The sequence below is a fragment of the Rhipicephalus sanguineus genome, chromosome 1, assembly GCF_013339695.2.
Source record: "Rhipicephalus sanguineus isolate Rsan-2018 chromosome 1, BIME_Rsan_1.4, whole genome shotgun sequence".
Taxonomy (NCBI): Eukaryota; Metazoa; Arthropoda; class Arachnida; order Ixodida; family Ixodidae; genus Rhipicephalus; species Rhipicephalus sanguineus.
In genome coordinates, this window is record NC_051176.1 from 234,528,575 (window position 1) to 234,543,175 (window position 14,601).

Genomic DNA, 14,601 nt, shown 5'->3' on the forward strand with positions numbered 1-14,601 from the left:
AACTTTTTGTGTTTGCCTGTGCGCAGGTATGCAATGTCTTGTTAAATTGTTAAATTCGAGGCTCTGACTTACTAATGTTTGATGTTTGAAAAACAGCGCGTAGACGAAAACGTGCTCTATTTTCGGGAAAAGACGAAATTCCATTCCCATTCCATTCCGTGCAAAAGGCGCTTAATTCCGTTCCCATTCCATTCCTCAAAGCGTTGTCCCCATTCCATTACCATTCCATTCCGGGGTCGCGAAAATGTGGAATGATTCCGGAGTCATTCCAATTCCGGAGTGGCAACTCCGCAACACTGGTCTGATGTCACCGTCCCTCAAAGAAGAACGAAAGGCGTCAGTGACAGCGTCACAGAACGTCACTGATGCGGACTAAGCCATCCACATGGTATACTAAGTGTATTCAAGTCAAGTATGGAGCATATATAGTGGCAACAAAACTTGCCAGACAGGCAATTAATAGAACATGAAATTGAATTCTGGCGTATTACGTACAAGATACATTATTAGGCATGCCATGGCGGGGGACTGCTGAATAATTTTGACCACCTGGCGTGAGGTTGTTTAGCGTGCACGTAAATCCAAGTCGCTAAAGCATCGCAGCGGCTATTCTAAGCAGTCAGCATGGGTCGCTGCAAACACTGTTGTAAAATCACGTTATAACATGATTTTAACGTGATTTTAGTGCCCATATAGGGACACTAAAGAAAAAAACTATTTTTTTCTTCTATTAGTAATAAATTGCCTTATCACAATAGCAAACGCACAACTCTTGCCGCGAGGAGGCGCTTGGTAAGAGAGCAAACACGAAAAATAAAATGTAGGTGGCGACGCCACCTCGAATTCCCGCACCAACTTTGTAGATTTTGAGACAGCGTCTGCTATGGCCCACGCAGTTCTTAATGGGTAAAATGAGGTACATCGACCTCTGAGGGGCCAGAGACTCAACGTACAAAGTTGCAGGAAATTTTGTTGAGCCGGTGTGGCCAAAATACGAATTATCCCTTCGACGACGTCGCGCCGACATTCATGTGCAGAGATTTTGGCTCGAAATTTGAAAATGTGACCCTTTTCTCTTCTATAATGCGAAATTAACGACAGTGCGGTTTCCAAGTAACAATTTATCAGTCTAAGCTGACTCATTACTTTCGCTTGTCAACTAATATTTATTATGAAAGGAGTTCTTACGCTATAATTTTTCGCAAATGCGGATGCAGATATTGGGAATTTTAGTGAAAGTGATCGGCCAATTACAAACAGAACTTACGAACAGAAATTCTCGCGAATTGGGGTCTCTAATCTTGCACGGGAATTATTACAAGTGCAGCGTAACCAGTTCCTGTCCCTCCTATATATCTAATTTTATAATGCCGCACGTCTGTAGTGCGCGAATTATTCTGTAAGTTGAACTTGGATAGGAACCACAAAATATTATTACGAGGCATTGCCTCACAGCAAAATGAACGTAGCCGTTAGAAGCCTACAGTGGTTTGTTAGTATAGTCTTATCGGAATGGTGCTGAGGTAACATATAAGCCAACTGTGTTGGCACGTACTTGAGTCCGAGTGCTGGTGCTGCGTAAATTACCTTCGAATCCGGGTCGCATATATGCGGTGGGCCTCGCCAAATGGAATTTTTTAGACTATATATATGAGTTCATTCACTGAGACAGCAGTCATTCACCGAGCACTTCCTTTTACGCACCCAACTTTGTCAGTATGGCAACGAACACAACGGCGGAGAGGCTGCAGCGGCGTGTCGGGATGAACGAAGGGGCGGCGCAAAGCATGCTTCAAGACAGTCGCAGTAAAATATTTTTGACGCAGCGTAGCCTGAAGGAGAATTTATACGAGAGGAGGGAACGTTGTTTTGAACACTGCGGAGCTAATGAGCATTGCACTCATTTAAACAGTTTAGGCAGCCGCTGATGCGCCGACGAGCTCCATCCGGACATCGTACACTGTCAAGGTAAAGCTTTCGGGACTGCCCAGCGCACGATCTCTCGCGCTCCTTTTGGTGCCCATCGAGTTCCCTCGTAAAGTGGACCGGGACAGGGGCGTGTGCGCAGCTCGGGCTGTCGAAGGCGCGTGGCGCCTCTCACTCACCGGGGCGGCGGCCGGTCGGCGTCGTCGGCCAGGACCAGAGCAGCGGTTCGAAGGCGGCCCAGCAGAGCGGCCATGCGGCCGCGCCTGCCGGCATCATGGCGTTCGCTAGTCTGCTGGGCCGCCTCACTGGCGCGTCCACGACGCGAGGTGTTGCATTGTCTGGCCCTGTCGAAGATGGATTGGCCCTTGCATCGGAAAGTAGCAGCGGCGGATAAACGCGCCGCAGGCGCACATATGCGTAGGGCGGCTCCCCGGGGAGACTTCCGTGGGGGTACAAGCTATAGGCGACCGGCGTCGCGTTCTGACCGCACTATCGCGCCTTCGCGGAGCTCTCAGCGCAGCCGCGAGGCAGAACAACGACATGTCGTAATGACAGCTGTATTGTCGACCCTTAGGTTGTCCGGCCGAACGCGTGGGCATTCTGCTTGGAACCCAATATCCGGGCGACAACTGTTTCGCACTCAAGTGTCCTCCCGAATATTTCTTACATAAAGTGGGCTTACGCGGCCCTCAAGATTGCCGGCTCACAGGTGCTGCTAAGCAGCTTTAACTTGAAATGAATTTCACGAGGAGGGAAAATAGCTCAATATGATACTTTCAATGATGCCATTAAGGGAGTTTAATGTTATTCAGATTCTGCCCAAGATCGAACTTTCCTGCATGTAACGAGTGCAAAGACTGTTGAGTTCGAATCCTGGGTAATTTCGTAAACAGCTGCGTCAAGTGTGCAAGCTCGCTATTCCCCTTCTCATATATAGTCCCGCGATCACGGATACTGATACCGCAGCTGAGTATGAAATGAATGCAGAAACGTAATCTGTGCAATACGTCACATCATGTGAATTCGGAAGCTTTCACTTGCCCTAGCTGTTACCAAACTGGGATCAGTCATTTAAATAGCCTTTATCGGATCTTAAATGGGCGGAGCGAAAGGCTCTAAAAATGCCTCGTCATGACCACAGCGAGGATCGATATTACAGAATACGCTACACTCATAGGCGTGTGCAGGGTTCCCCATCAGGGGGGTCAAAGGTGGATCGCAGCGCCCCCCCCCCCTACTATGTCAATGTATTGGGCAGATTTTGAGCCCCCCCCCCCCTCTTAGGTGACTAGAAGGGTCAATGTACGGGGCAGATTTTGCGCCCCCCCTCTTAGGTGATTAGGGGGGGTGGCCGCCCCCCCTCTGCGCTCGCCTATGGCTACACTAACTTGCCACTTCGTGTATACGTGCAGCTTGCATGCTGAGTGTATGTTTCTTGCAACTAACGTCTTAGTGACCATTCAACACAGCCACCCTTTTATCAGGAAGTTGTGCAAAGAATAACCGCGCTCCGAAGCATCAGACGCAGGCACAGAGCATGACCTTGTCTTGACTGATGGAAAGGGGGGGGGGGGGGCGTTATAGTTTTGCTGAGTAATTCTGCGGTCGTTGTAGCAGCATTTTCGAGCGACTGCGTGTCTTATAGATAACAGGTGTAGTTGAGGCCTATGTGGCACATGCCGGTGCAGTTGACCGACCATGCCAGGAAGCTATACGGGCACAACGGGGACAGGGCAAATGGCAAAGCACGCAGGCAGTTGTCGTGTGTGCTAACTAGACTGCACCCTTGCTGCGAGAAAGAAAAGGTAGAAAAAGGAGCACGCACACGGCTAGCGCACATATATAGTACGCGAAGTCTTCGAACAACAAAAAGGCGAGAGTGGCGCCGTCCAAAAGAGGGAGTATACAAGCGGTGCTCCTAGCGCACCAGCGCGGTCCTGTAATTCCAACGACTTGAAAAGATCGCGCGCGACCGCACTTCGCAGAGAGACAGGCCCGCAAGCGCCATTTTCTTCTTCTGTTTTTTGACAAATTGTGCCCGGGACGTCGAGCGATCAGAGCGGTGCTCGGTCGACGCCAGAGGCGAGGTGCATCGGGAGAACAAAGAAACAGCCCGACGAGGCGGCGCGCCCTGAAAGGTGCCGCCAAGTGGACTGTCCGGCAACGGCTCGTTCGGAGCCGGGACCAAAACGGCAGCTTCGCTCGTAAACGTTTTCTTTTCTCTTGCGCGGCGGACGCGAGATAACGCAAAGGGGGAGGGGGGGTGCACCACCGCCGCGTGCACGAGAGCGCGCGCACAATTTGACCCCCGCGCGGCCTCTGCGCCGCTCTTCATTCCGACGCTGAGGCACAGCGAACAAACACGGGGGCTGACAGCGGCCGAAGGCAACCTGTCAAAGCAAACCGACCTGCGTGGCAATCAGAGTGAGCCTCCGTGGCAACAGTAATCGTGGCAACCGAGGGGGCCACAGTCGCTGTGCATGTTTACCCAGGATCCGCCTCGATTTGATACAGAACCTTAGAAGGTTCGCCTCCGCAGGCGTGCTAGAACGGGACAAACTTTACTGCGGCAATTGCAGTCACCGCGAAGCCGTGCAATCCGCCCGCGACTAAACGCATAGACTGTATGGATAACCTAAAAGTGCTAAAAGCGCTAAGCTTGGGGCTGGTTTTCACACATGTCTGCGATAAAAAGGAATCGCAGGCGCGAATAAGGCATGCCGCCGGCGACACGCTGTCTGACGGACGCTGCATGGCGTGTAACATTCACGTGCACTTTTATCCTTTGAAACCCATATTTGGGTCTAAAAGATTATATACAAAACGTAACGTCAGGCGTTCCTCAAGGTGCAGGTTTATCCCCATTGCTGTTTCTAATCTATATATCAATGACCTTCACGCTAACATAAAATCAAAACTACGCCTCTTCACTGATGACTGCGTTCTTTATAACCCTATTCACAACTCGGATGACATCATTACTCTGCAACATGATTTAGACATTATCGCTACATGGTGTAAAGAGTGGTCTATGCCATTAAACTTATCGAAATGTAAACTAATCTCATTCTCGCGAAAACGCACTATGATTAACCATACATACCACATAAATTCGTCTCCCATGAGCTCAGCCGAAATTTACAAGTACTCAGGAGTGTACCTAACGCCATCATTATCATGGGTATCACATATCCAAACAATCTGTTCTCAGGCATCACGTACACTTGGTTACTTGAGTCGCAATCTGAAATCTGCATCCGCTGACATCAAGAAGCTGGCATACCTAACATATGTGCGACCGAAGCTCGAGTACGCGTCATCCATTTGGCACCCATCCCAATCATATCTTACAGATGAAATCGAAGCAGTGCAAAACCGCGCAGCGCGTTTTATATCATCCCAACACTCACCATACATTAGTATAACTGCTTTGAAACGCACCCTATCACTTCCAGCCCTTGAATCACGTCGCGTAATTGCTCGTCTTTGCCTGCTCCATTGCTTCTTTTATCAGTCAGCACATACGCTTCTTATTCCACCTGTACGAACATCATCGAGATGGGCTCACACATGTCCCATTGCACACATAAGTGGTCGCACAGTGGCGATGAATAACTCCTTTTTCCCACATGCAATAACCTTGTGGAACACGCTACCTAACGCCATTGCTTCCTGTTCAGATCGAGAAAAATTTCGCGAAAAACTAACCTGCCATTTTGTCCAACAATAGGTGCCTACCATAGCATGTTGAATTGTCTTGTGCACGCAATGCTACATTTGTTTCGCTTTTCCTTTTTTTGTAACCAATTACAGTTATTTTACCTTTGCGAAACCTGTGTATCTCCTATTTTTTCTAGTATGCGCCTACCGAAGGATGTTGAATTTTTCCTTGTGTACGTACCCGACGCTACATTTATTTGTTCTCTTTATTTTGTTTGATTTGATTTCTTACCAATTATTGTATCATACTGTTCAGAAACCTGTGTATGCCCCCCCCCCCTTATGTAATGCCTTCTGGCCCTTAAGGTGTAATAAATGAAATGAGATTATGCATACACAAACGTCTCCCGTTCACCTCCCTCATTACAGCGCAAACAAAACACGACACTATAGAGTAACCGAAAAAAAAAATGAAAATCTTCATACATATGTAATGGTTCTACTGTGTAACGATACTACTGTGTCGAATATTCAATACTTTCTGTGTGTCTATTTAAAGTACGCTGAACTTGAAATTAAGCGCACCGCCGCTACAAAATGTATCCGGTGTCCTGTTTAAACCGCGTCTTACTATAGCATTGTTGATCGGTGCTGCTTTTCGAAGATGCCACAAGTCACCTCCTTGCAGTGCAGAGCTGATCTATATCGCACATTTCCTTAATGTCCCTGGGCATCGGATGCTGCGTGTGGAATGTTGCAATATTCCAGTATCCACTGAAAAATCATCGTGTGCTACGCTTGACCGGGGTCTTTGCGAGTCCTCTGAGTCTCTCATAAACAATTATATAAGACTCGCTGTTTTCCCACTTACGCAACAAACCGTGCGAGTAATGCGCATAACACCTGAAAACTATTCGCTTTTGCTGCTCTCAAACGGAACTTATGAATTGAACCACACAGAGGATAGCGAACAGTTCATGTGATATATGTTAACCGCACCTGAGAAAACATTAAATTGTTTTTGTTTGTTAAGCTATAAGATAAAAACAAATGACGAAGCGTGTAACGTCCAAGGCAGCATCATTATCAATGAAGCTGTTGTTCCACATACTGTACGTATATGCAGTGTTGTCCGTGAATGCAGCAGGATTTTGATGCCATGACGCAATCACGCACTGCACAAGCTAGAATGCAGTGTCTAACGTTGAGAAAGCTGCGTGCTATAGTGAGCACAGACCTTACGTAAATGAGTACTTGAATTCTACACGCTATGTGGAAAAAAAAATGTATGTTGTTAAAAATCACGAGGAACAACAGTTTCTGCAGGGTGTCCTATGGGCGAGAGCGAGGGGACGAAATAGGTGTCGCTAATTTGTTGCAGGACTCCTTGCTTCATTCGCGGATAACTATAGCCCACTTAAATGGTACTGTTGTACAAGAGTACACTGTTAATATAAACACCCGGTTCCGTGAGTAGATTGCAAATAAATATTAATCGCGGATACGCACGTCTCACCGAATTATGTTATACACGCGATAGATTTCAGAGTACCCTATACGCTGGACCGAATTCGAAAATGCTTTCTTGTCTGATTCACAAGGACACTGCAGGGCGAGGTGATTTGCATTACACGTGTAGCTCGAGCGACGGATATAGACCATACACAAAGAACAGGGTATTCGTATTGCACTAGTATGTTTTTCGGATGTCAACGCATACTTCGCTCGGGCGACTGTTAGAATTCCTCGCAATGCTATCCGGCAGGGGCGTAGCCAGAAATTTTTTTCGGGGGGGGGGGGGGGGGTTCAACCATACTTTATGTATGTTCGTGCGTGCGTTTGTATGTGTGCGTGTATATATACGCAAGCAAAATTGAAAAATTTCGGGGGGGGGGGGGGTTGAACCCCCCCCCCCCCCCCCCCCCCCTGGCTACGCCCCTGCTATCCGGCTCGTGCTTTCCGCTGGCCCGCCGCTGCAGTGCGGTACTCTCAAACACGCGGTATAGCCGAACTAATTTTACCCGCGTAATGGACCGTTTCGGTAATGAAATATGACATGTCACCTCTCATTCGAAACGGCTGGTACACCTATACGTCCACCGTGGTCGGGTTGGCGTTACGCGGGAAATCGATAGCTTTGTCAGTCTGCTTATACCGCCGTCACAAACGGTCGTGCACCAAGGCTCGACGCTACAACAGCAATTACACCCAGCCATTAATATCACCTTGTCAAAGGGATGAAAACACCACAGCGTTAGGCATGGTGGTGTACCACAAATAACTCACTCCATACTTTTCAGCCGTGGAACGTGCGTTAGCGTCTTTTCAGCGTATTTAAGAGAGCAGTACTACTCTGCTAGGCAAGGCGATAGCTGGCAGACCTTTCGGCTTTCTCGCTTTTATAGATTAGAAGCGTACTTCACGAAATTTTTTTTAACGCTAGTCAAACGAAAAAACAAAAGTAGACACGCAAAGGCAGCACGCCGCAAAAATTTGAATTGATGGCTTTCGAATGTATTTTAATACAGTGCTGATGTATGCTATATGCCGTGCATATGATAATTAAGAAAGTTATTTAACTAATCAATGCAAACTAACCAATTAAGAAGAACGCAAATATACTAAAAGCTCATATCTGTTAGTAAGCCTCCTATCTGTTGCTAACAACGGCGTAAAGTGGGCTTCATCTCCACGCGGGGTTTCGATTGCTTAATACCGGTGTCACACGGGAACTTTTGATCGCGATCAGAGCCGATCCGAATCAGGTGCTGCGACACGGTCACATTTAATCGCGATTTGGCTGACGTATGCGCCAAACTCAATCCGGATTAGGCTGTACCATGTAGCAGCGACCTTCTTGTTCTTGTTCATCGCGATCAAGAAGTCCGATCCGGATCGGCCCTGATCACGATCAAAAGTGCTCGTGTGACACCGGTATAAAACATATGGGTGCATAATGTTACTAACAGCGCAAAAAAGGACGAGGGACTGCAAGAAGAAACACAGACAAGCGCTGACTTACAACTGAAGTTTATTTCCGAAACGAGACAGCATATAAGGAAACGGCACGTGGACAAAAAAGATTGCAAAGCACTTATTTGCAAAAAAAAAAAAAAAAACCAAGACAGTGTTATCAGCCTACATCACTTGCGGTGGTCATGCGCACGGGACATGTACCGAACTTCTTTTTCCATCAAGGCAATGGACGGGACACTCACGCACTTATCGCCAAGTTTCGCGATTTCTGCAGCCTCAGTTATTTCCCGCGTTGATTGAGAAGCAGATCGCCCCACCACACGGCACCTCTCGAATAGGGGTTTACACTCAGCAGAGTCACACGTGCTGCAACGAAGGGCTAAGTGCCCACTGTTCATTTGCCGAACATTGTTGCTGGTATCTTTCGTGAAAAATCATCCCCTTTAATTCATTACCCTTTGTTCTTCCTCTCAATAATTTGTTTTTGTTTGTGTGTGCTTTCTTTCTTTCTTTCTTTCTTTCTTATTACAGATTCAGAGCTGCGCAATTTTTTTTTACAACCGGCGCTTTTTTTTTTTTGTTACAATATGGTTGCAGCACGACCTTTGGTAGTGTCGTTTTGCTATTGGCATGTCACATTTCTGGTTTGTATACAGGGTGCTGCAGGTCCAAGGATTCAACAAACGTCGGTCACGAGCCCGTATGCATTCCTCCGATGGCGTTCGCCCAAGGCCTGTCACGCATCGCGTGCCGACAAACGCACAACACCACAAGTGCGCGTGGTGGCTCGAATTCTCGAGCACATGTGCGTCCAGCAGGCGCGAAGCGTATATACACCGCTCGCTGACGAGACCACATACATTGGTCCTCGAAATGGCACGGAAGGCAACACCGCTGATGTGGCATGGCGCTCGAGCGAGGAACGCGTGGTTGCACCGGTGTGGTACAATTCATGCGCCTGCGCTGCCGCCATCGTGAGTAAACACACGAGACACACGAGCAGCTCGAAAGCACCGCCCCGAACTGACTGCAGCGGGCTCATCTCGTGGTGGCGGGAGGGATTCCACGGCTATGCCGCGGGTATCGAGTTTCTGCCGCGTGAAAGCGCTAACACGCAGTGGGCCGAATGCTACGCTTTCAGCGATACGCAACAGCCCCGTCAGCCTAGCAGCAAAACTATATAGACCGTCCAGGCACGACCAGATTTATGGGCAAGACCGAGGCTCGCGAGGAACCTGTTATATGAACCGGACATAACTTTTGTCTAGGAACCGTCCTGCCTCGTGCGCTTTATTGTTTTTTTTTTCTTTTCGATGGAACCTCGCTCGAGGTTTTGTTTGACAGGCGACGCGGCACAGCTCGAAGTGTGAGGAACATCGATAGTATTCTACCGGCTCTTATAAAGCCTTCAGGGGCCCAAAGAAGAGCCGATGAAAACAGGGCGAGCGGCGAGTTTAGCGTTCATAGTTGCGCAAGACGGCTCGCTCCCTCCATTAGTGCGCAGGTGCGAGCTCTCGCGTTTCCCGTCGCTCCAACTTCGGACACGCGAAGCTCTAGTCGCCCTCAACCTCTCATGGCGTGGAATGCATGACGTCATCTGCGAGAAGGGCTTATAATGCACATACTAGTAATAATAATCATCATTACTATTGCTATAGCATATGCGCAGAAGACCCAGTATCGAGCTTATAACTATACTGTATCAGTAAACTCTTAAACTGTCGCGGCCCTTTTTGCAGATGCGGGATGGATGGGGCGCTTCCAAGCGGACCAAGTACTTTGGGCCAATGAGCGTACTATGGGGAAGGTATACAGCAGGGGCGTAGCCAGAGGGAGGGGGGGGGGATTGGGGGGTTCGAACCCCCCCCCCCCGCCCACGAATTTTTTCAGTTTTGCTTGCGTATATATATACCCCCCCCCCCCCCCAGAAAAAAATGGCTACGCCCCTGGTATACAGGGCGATCAGAATTAGGCTTTATGGTTTTCTTAAAATTCAGCAATGAGAGGTACGGGAAAACCACATTGGCAAGCATGTATCCAGGGGCACACAACGTGAAATGATAATGATCGCTGTCAGCCACCCAATTAAGTAAGGTTGAATAATGAACTTTTTAGATAGCGGGCATGCTTGTAATGAAAAGTCATAGACATTCGTGTTTCCACACAATTACACTTGGAAGAATTCTTCTAGCGTGTCGCAGGCACGTAGCCAGGATTTTTTTTCGGGGGGGGGCCCAAGGCCTAATTATTCGAAAGAAACTCTTTTCATGGTAAAAAGAAAAAAAGTTGCCCGGGAATGTAAAAGGCTGGACAAATTTCGGGGGGGGGGGGGCGGGCCCCCCGGGCCCCCCCCCCTTGCCTACGTGCCTGGCGTGTCGTGTCCATGCTCCGAGATATCCGGCGACAAAGTGTAATTGCGGTTCACATAATTACGAGAGCAAAACAGTGATGATTAGCGCAACCTCTGGAAGCGTCGTTGTATCGTCGTACACATCGACTGTCCACGGCATCAAACAAGCGCGCTGTTTTTATTTTTTTTGTTTACTTTACACCTATAGCTGTTGTTTCACATCGCAACTGTTTGCATGACCAGCTTCGCGTGCTTTCAACATTACAAGGCTTCAAGTCCAAATTAAATCTTCTGAAAAAGAACGAAAGAAAAGTAGGGCTCGAACGCCGGTGGAGATAACCAAAAGGGAATTCCGGCTACACGATACGCTTGTCGCTGCAGCGCAAGGACAGAGAACGGTGGCACGTATGCAGCTGGCGCTTCCAGGGGACTTCGTCACGCTACTTCGCAGATTTGGGGACACGGTGAGTAAAGCTAAAGACAGGGACCTCAGGTAAACCCATCAGCGAAACCAACGGCGAGCCCTCGCACATGCGAAGTCTATATGTTACTTGTTATGGGTTTCCCTAAATTTACCTGTATATCTTCGAACATATTTGTTCGTTCACTAACACGTCACCACCGATGCACGTTAGCAGTGACGTAACATAGTAAGCAGATTGCAGTGTTATAGTGAGCGGAAGTATTTACGAAAATTTCGCAATTTTTCGGTGATAACTGCAGCTTCATATGTATCGATACTTTAAAAAAAAAATTTTTTTTTGTGTCCACTGACAGCGGTGTTTCGTCTAATTTCGCTCAAGCGACAAGGCGTAGGCGGCATCTTTCCCTGTTACTGACGTATACGTAACTACATGTCTGCGACGAAAAAAAAAAAATTGTCGAGTTTCCCAATATTCAACCACAGTTGCCTGCTCACAGCTAAGAGACCCTGAACAAGACACCAGCTTTGTTTACTTCGCGGTAGATTGAACTATGAAAAAAAAAGATAAAGAAAACATAATGAAGAACAAACCCTGACTGACATTCAAGGAGGCGTTCAGCATACTTTGGAAGACGGTTATTTGTAACATTATGTTGCACTATGCGCCGAGGGTGGTGTCCCTCTTATCACCATGCCTTATCTCGATACACGGGAGCCCAGCGATACCTTGATCACCACTTAAGTTCGTACACACATGCAGCCTCTTCGACCAAAGGCGCAGCGTCTCAAGGAGAGTGTTTGAAAACGCTAGCTTTCACTGTGTAGCAAAAATGTTCGAGGACATTCTCCTTACCATCAGTACCAGCGGTACCGCCGTATAGGGTGTTGCGGTGATATAGCGTACCACAGTGGGGACCATGAATACGGCTATACTATGGTCAAAATAAAGAGTTCCCAAAGAACGTTAATAGCATAAAAAGATGGCCATCTAATAATGTCCTGACAACGTTCCTGCATGTCAGCACCGCGCATGGTGCATCATGAGCACTCTGTGGTGGTGCACTTTGTTACACGTTGGAACATAGTACGTAAAGCTGGTATAGGTGCATAAACAGAACGTGAATTATCGTCGAGTCAAAGTAAAACAATGCCAGCCGAGTCATCTTGCTTTAATATAGCAAGCCACATGGATGTGTGCCGACCTTTGAAAAAGTACTCGTTGTAAACGGGAAATATGTTGTAAAGTAAACAATAGACGCCAATTAAGCTTGCAATGAATGCCGTAACGCTGAACACGGCGCTGATCGATCGCGCCGATGTGATGGAAAGTTGTTGCTGCTGGAGAGTGCGATCTACGTGGGTGAGGGCGCGATAAATGCGTTTCTGTCGGCTCGAGTATCTCAAAAGCATCTGGGAGGGTTTATTGCATATAAATAGGATAACAAGCAGAAACAAAACCGCAGTAACGCATAGAACGCTATACTTAAACGCACATAATAAAGAGACAACAAGAACGTGTCGCTCGAAAGTAAACTTTTATACAACGCAAACGCCTATTAAAGCAAGAACCATGAAGGAATCACCCCTGTCACCACTTCCTGCTATTTCCCTGGCACTTAATTAAGTGATATCGATTTACTTCCGAAAGACGTAATCTGGCTTTACGATCTAGAGATGCCGTGTAGTGAACGATCGGAGTGGTTGTGCGAGGTGGGGCCATAGTCAGCCTCCATCGAAACGCAGCAGAGGGAGAAATCGAACCCCTATAGCCTCGTACTGAATCACCAAGGTGGCTTTTCCTGAGCTTGAGGACATTTACAATAAGCTCCTCTGAATATCGGCGCTATAGCCGCTACAAAACGCAATCGATGCTCGACTCTGTGGTGACCCTGGCCGTATACATCGCGCAAAACGCAAATAAATGGAGAGGTTTGCATTGCCGTTTGTAAATTACTTTTCTCTCCACCTTGAAGGAAGATACAGTGGTGTCCGAGCTGCGGAATAACCTCTTAGGTCCAGACCAGACACGAAGTACGGCGAAGGAAAGCAATATGTCACGGCGCCTACGCACGCACCACGGAGTGAACAAGCCTTCTTCGTTCGCGAACTTCACCCTGACATGATAAACCATTGCGAATGACGAATACTTCGGACACGGTACTTCGTCACACCAGGAGAAGTGCGTTCAGAACGTCACGATTTGAAAATTATTCGTTACTCAATCATATTTGGTATTATGGAACGCCCTGCTATAAGTGTCCTTGTTCGAAGTAACGCAAAGAAGTCGCGCCTTCCAATTCAGTTATCACTTAAAATACCTGTCCATGAACGCGGGAATAGAAAGAAGTTATGTTCAACAACAACGTGTGCATTTGACTTCGACAATATGTATTTCATGTTTTTGTATGATATTGCTAAACTGCGCGAACCCAGTGAACAATATAGAAGACCGTTTTTTTTTTTTTTCGCACTCTGTACGTCCGATTGGGGGTATCTGATTTACAGTTTTGGTTCTTTCTATTACTTGAGATCGACTACACCCCCCCCCCCCCCCCTGCGAACTGCTAAATTAGCTGAAAAGGTTCACGAAGTCACCCATCGTCACCCTTCATTCGTTTAAACATCGCGTGTTGCGGAGAACCCGGCGACATACTGCACTTGTTGCCAACATTTATAAGAATGAACTAATCAATCGCGAAGTGCACAATAAGCCTCTGCATTCATTTCTCTCAGAATATTGTCATTAGAGCGTGTGTCAGCGCGTCACTATTCCAGCCGATATCGTATAGGCTATTGAACAGCTCAAGGCGCCTCGTTTACATTTTGTAGCATCTTTTTTTCTTTTTTTTTAAGTTCTAAGTGTCGTCGCCAAATCTGTCACATCGGCATTCCACCGGTCGGTAGCATTTCACTGGCACAGGTCTCGGAAAGGGACGTCCTTTCCGACTGCAACTGACAGGCCCTGCGAGGCCAGCTCTCGGTTTGTACGTCGGGGACAAAGCCGGATATATGTTTGTTTTCAAAGTGGGTGCGTACACAACGCAAGCACGAGCTCTGAACCGTGTTTTCCGAGCGCCAGGTGCCCTCCCATTCACAGCTCACACCTCGAGGAGCGATTAAGCGCTCACCGTTTTGTGAAATGTCTCTGAAGAAGCAGAAGCTCCCCCAAGTGCGGCATAATGGGGCGGGTGCGGGAAGCACGTGAAGTGCGCGCCTCCCTTGTGCCACAAGCATTGCTGCAAACACAGCTGCAAGGACGCACAAA

The 14,601-nt window shown here is 47.8% G+C and overlaps 1 protein-coding gene across 2 annotated transcripts in view; it reads right to left on the reverse strand.

The window, feature by feature from the left end:
* LOC119374846 (zinc finger protein 423) overlaps positions 1–14,601 on the reverse strand; it is a 174,497-nt gene that overhangs the window by 80,608 nt on the left and 79,288 nt on the right. The window contains exon 1 of one of the 2 annotated variants that reach the window (XM_049420350.1): positions 2,106–2,213. The exons of the other annotated variant lie outside the window; for it this stretch is intronic. Coding sequence (XP_049276307.1) covers positions 2,106–2,202 — 97 coding nt within the window. The 5' untranslated portion in view covers positions 2,203–2,213. Of the gene's footprint in view, positions 1–2,105; positions 2,214–14,601 lie in introns of those variants that run through there. 2 annotated transcript variants of the gene reach the window in all.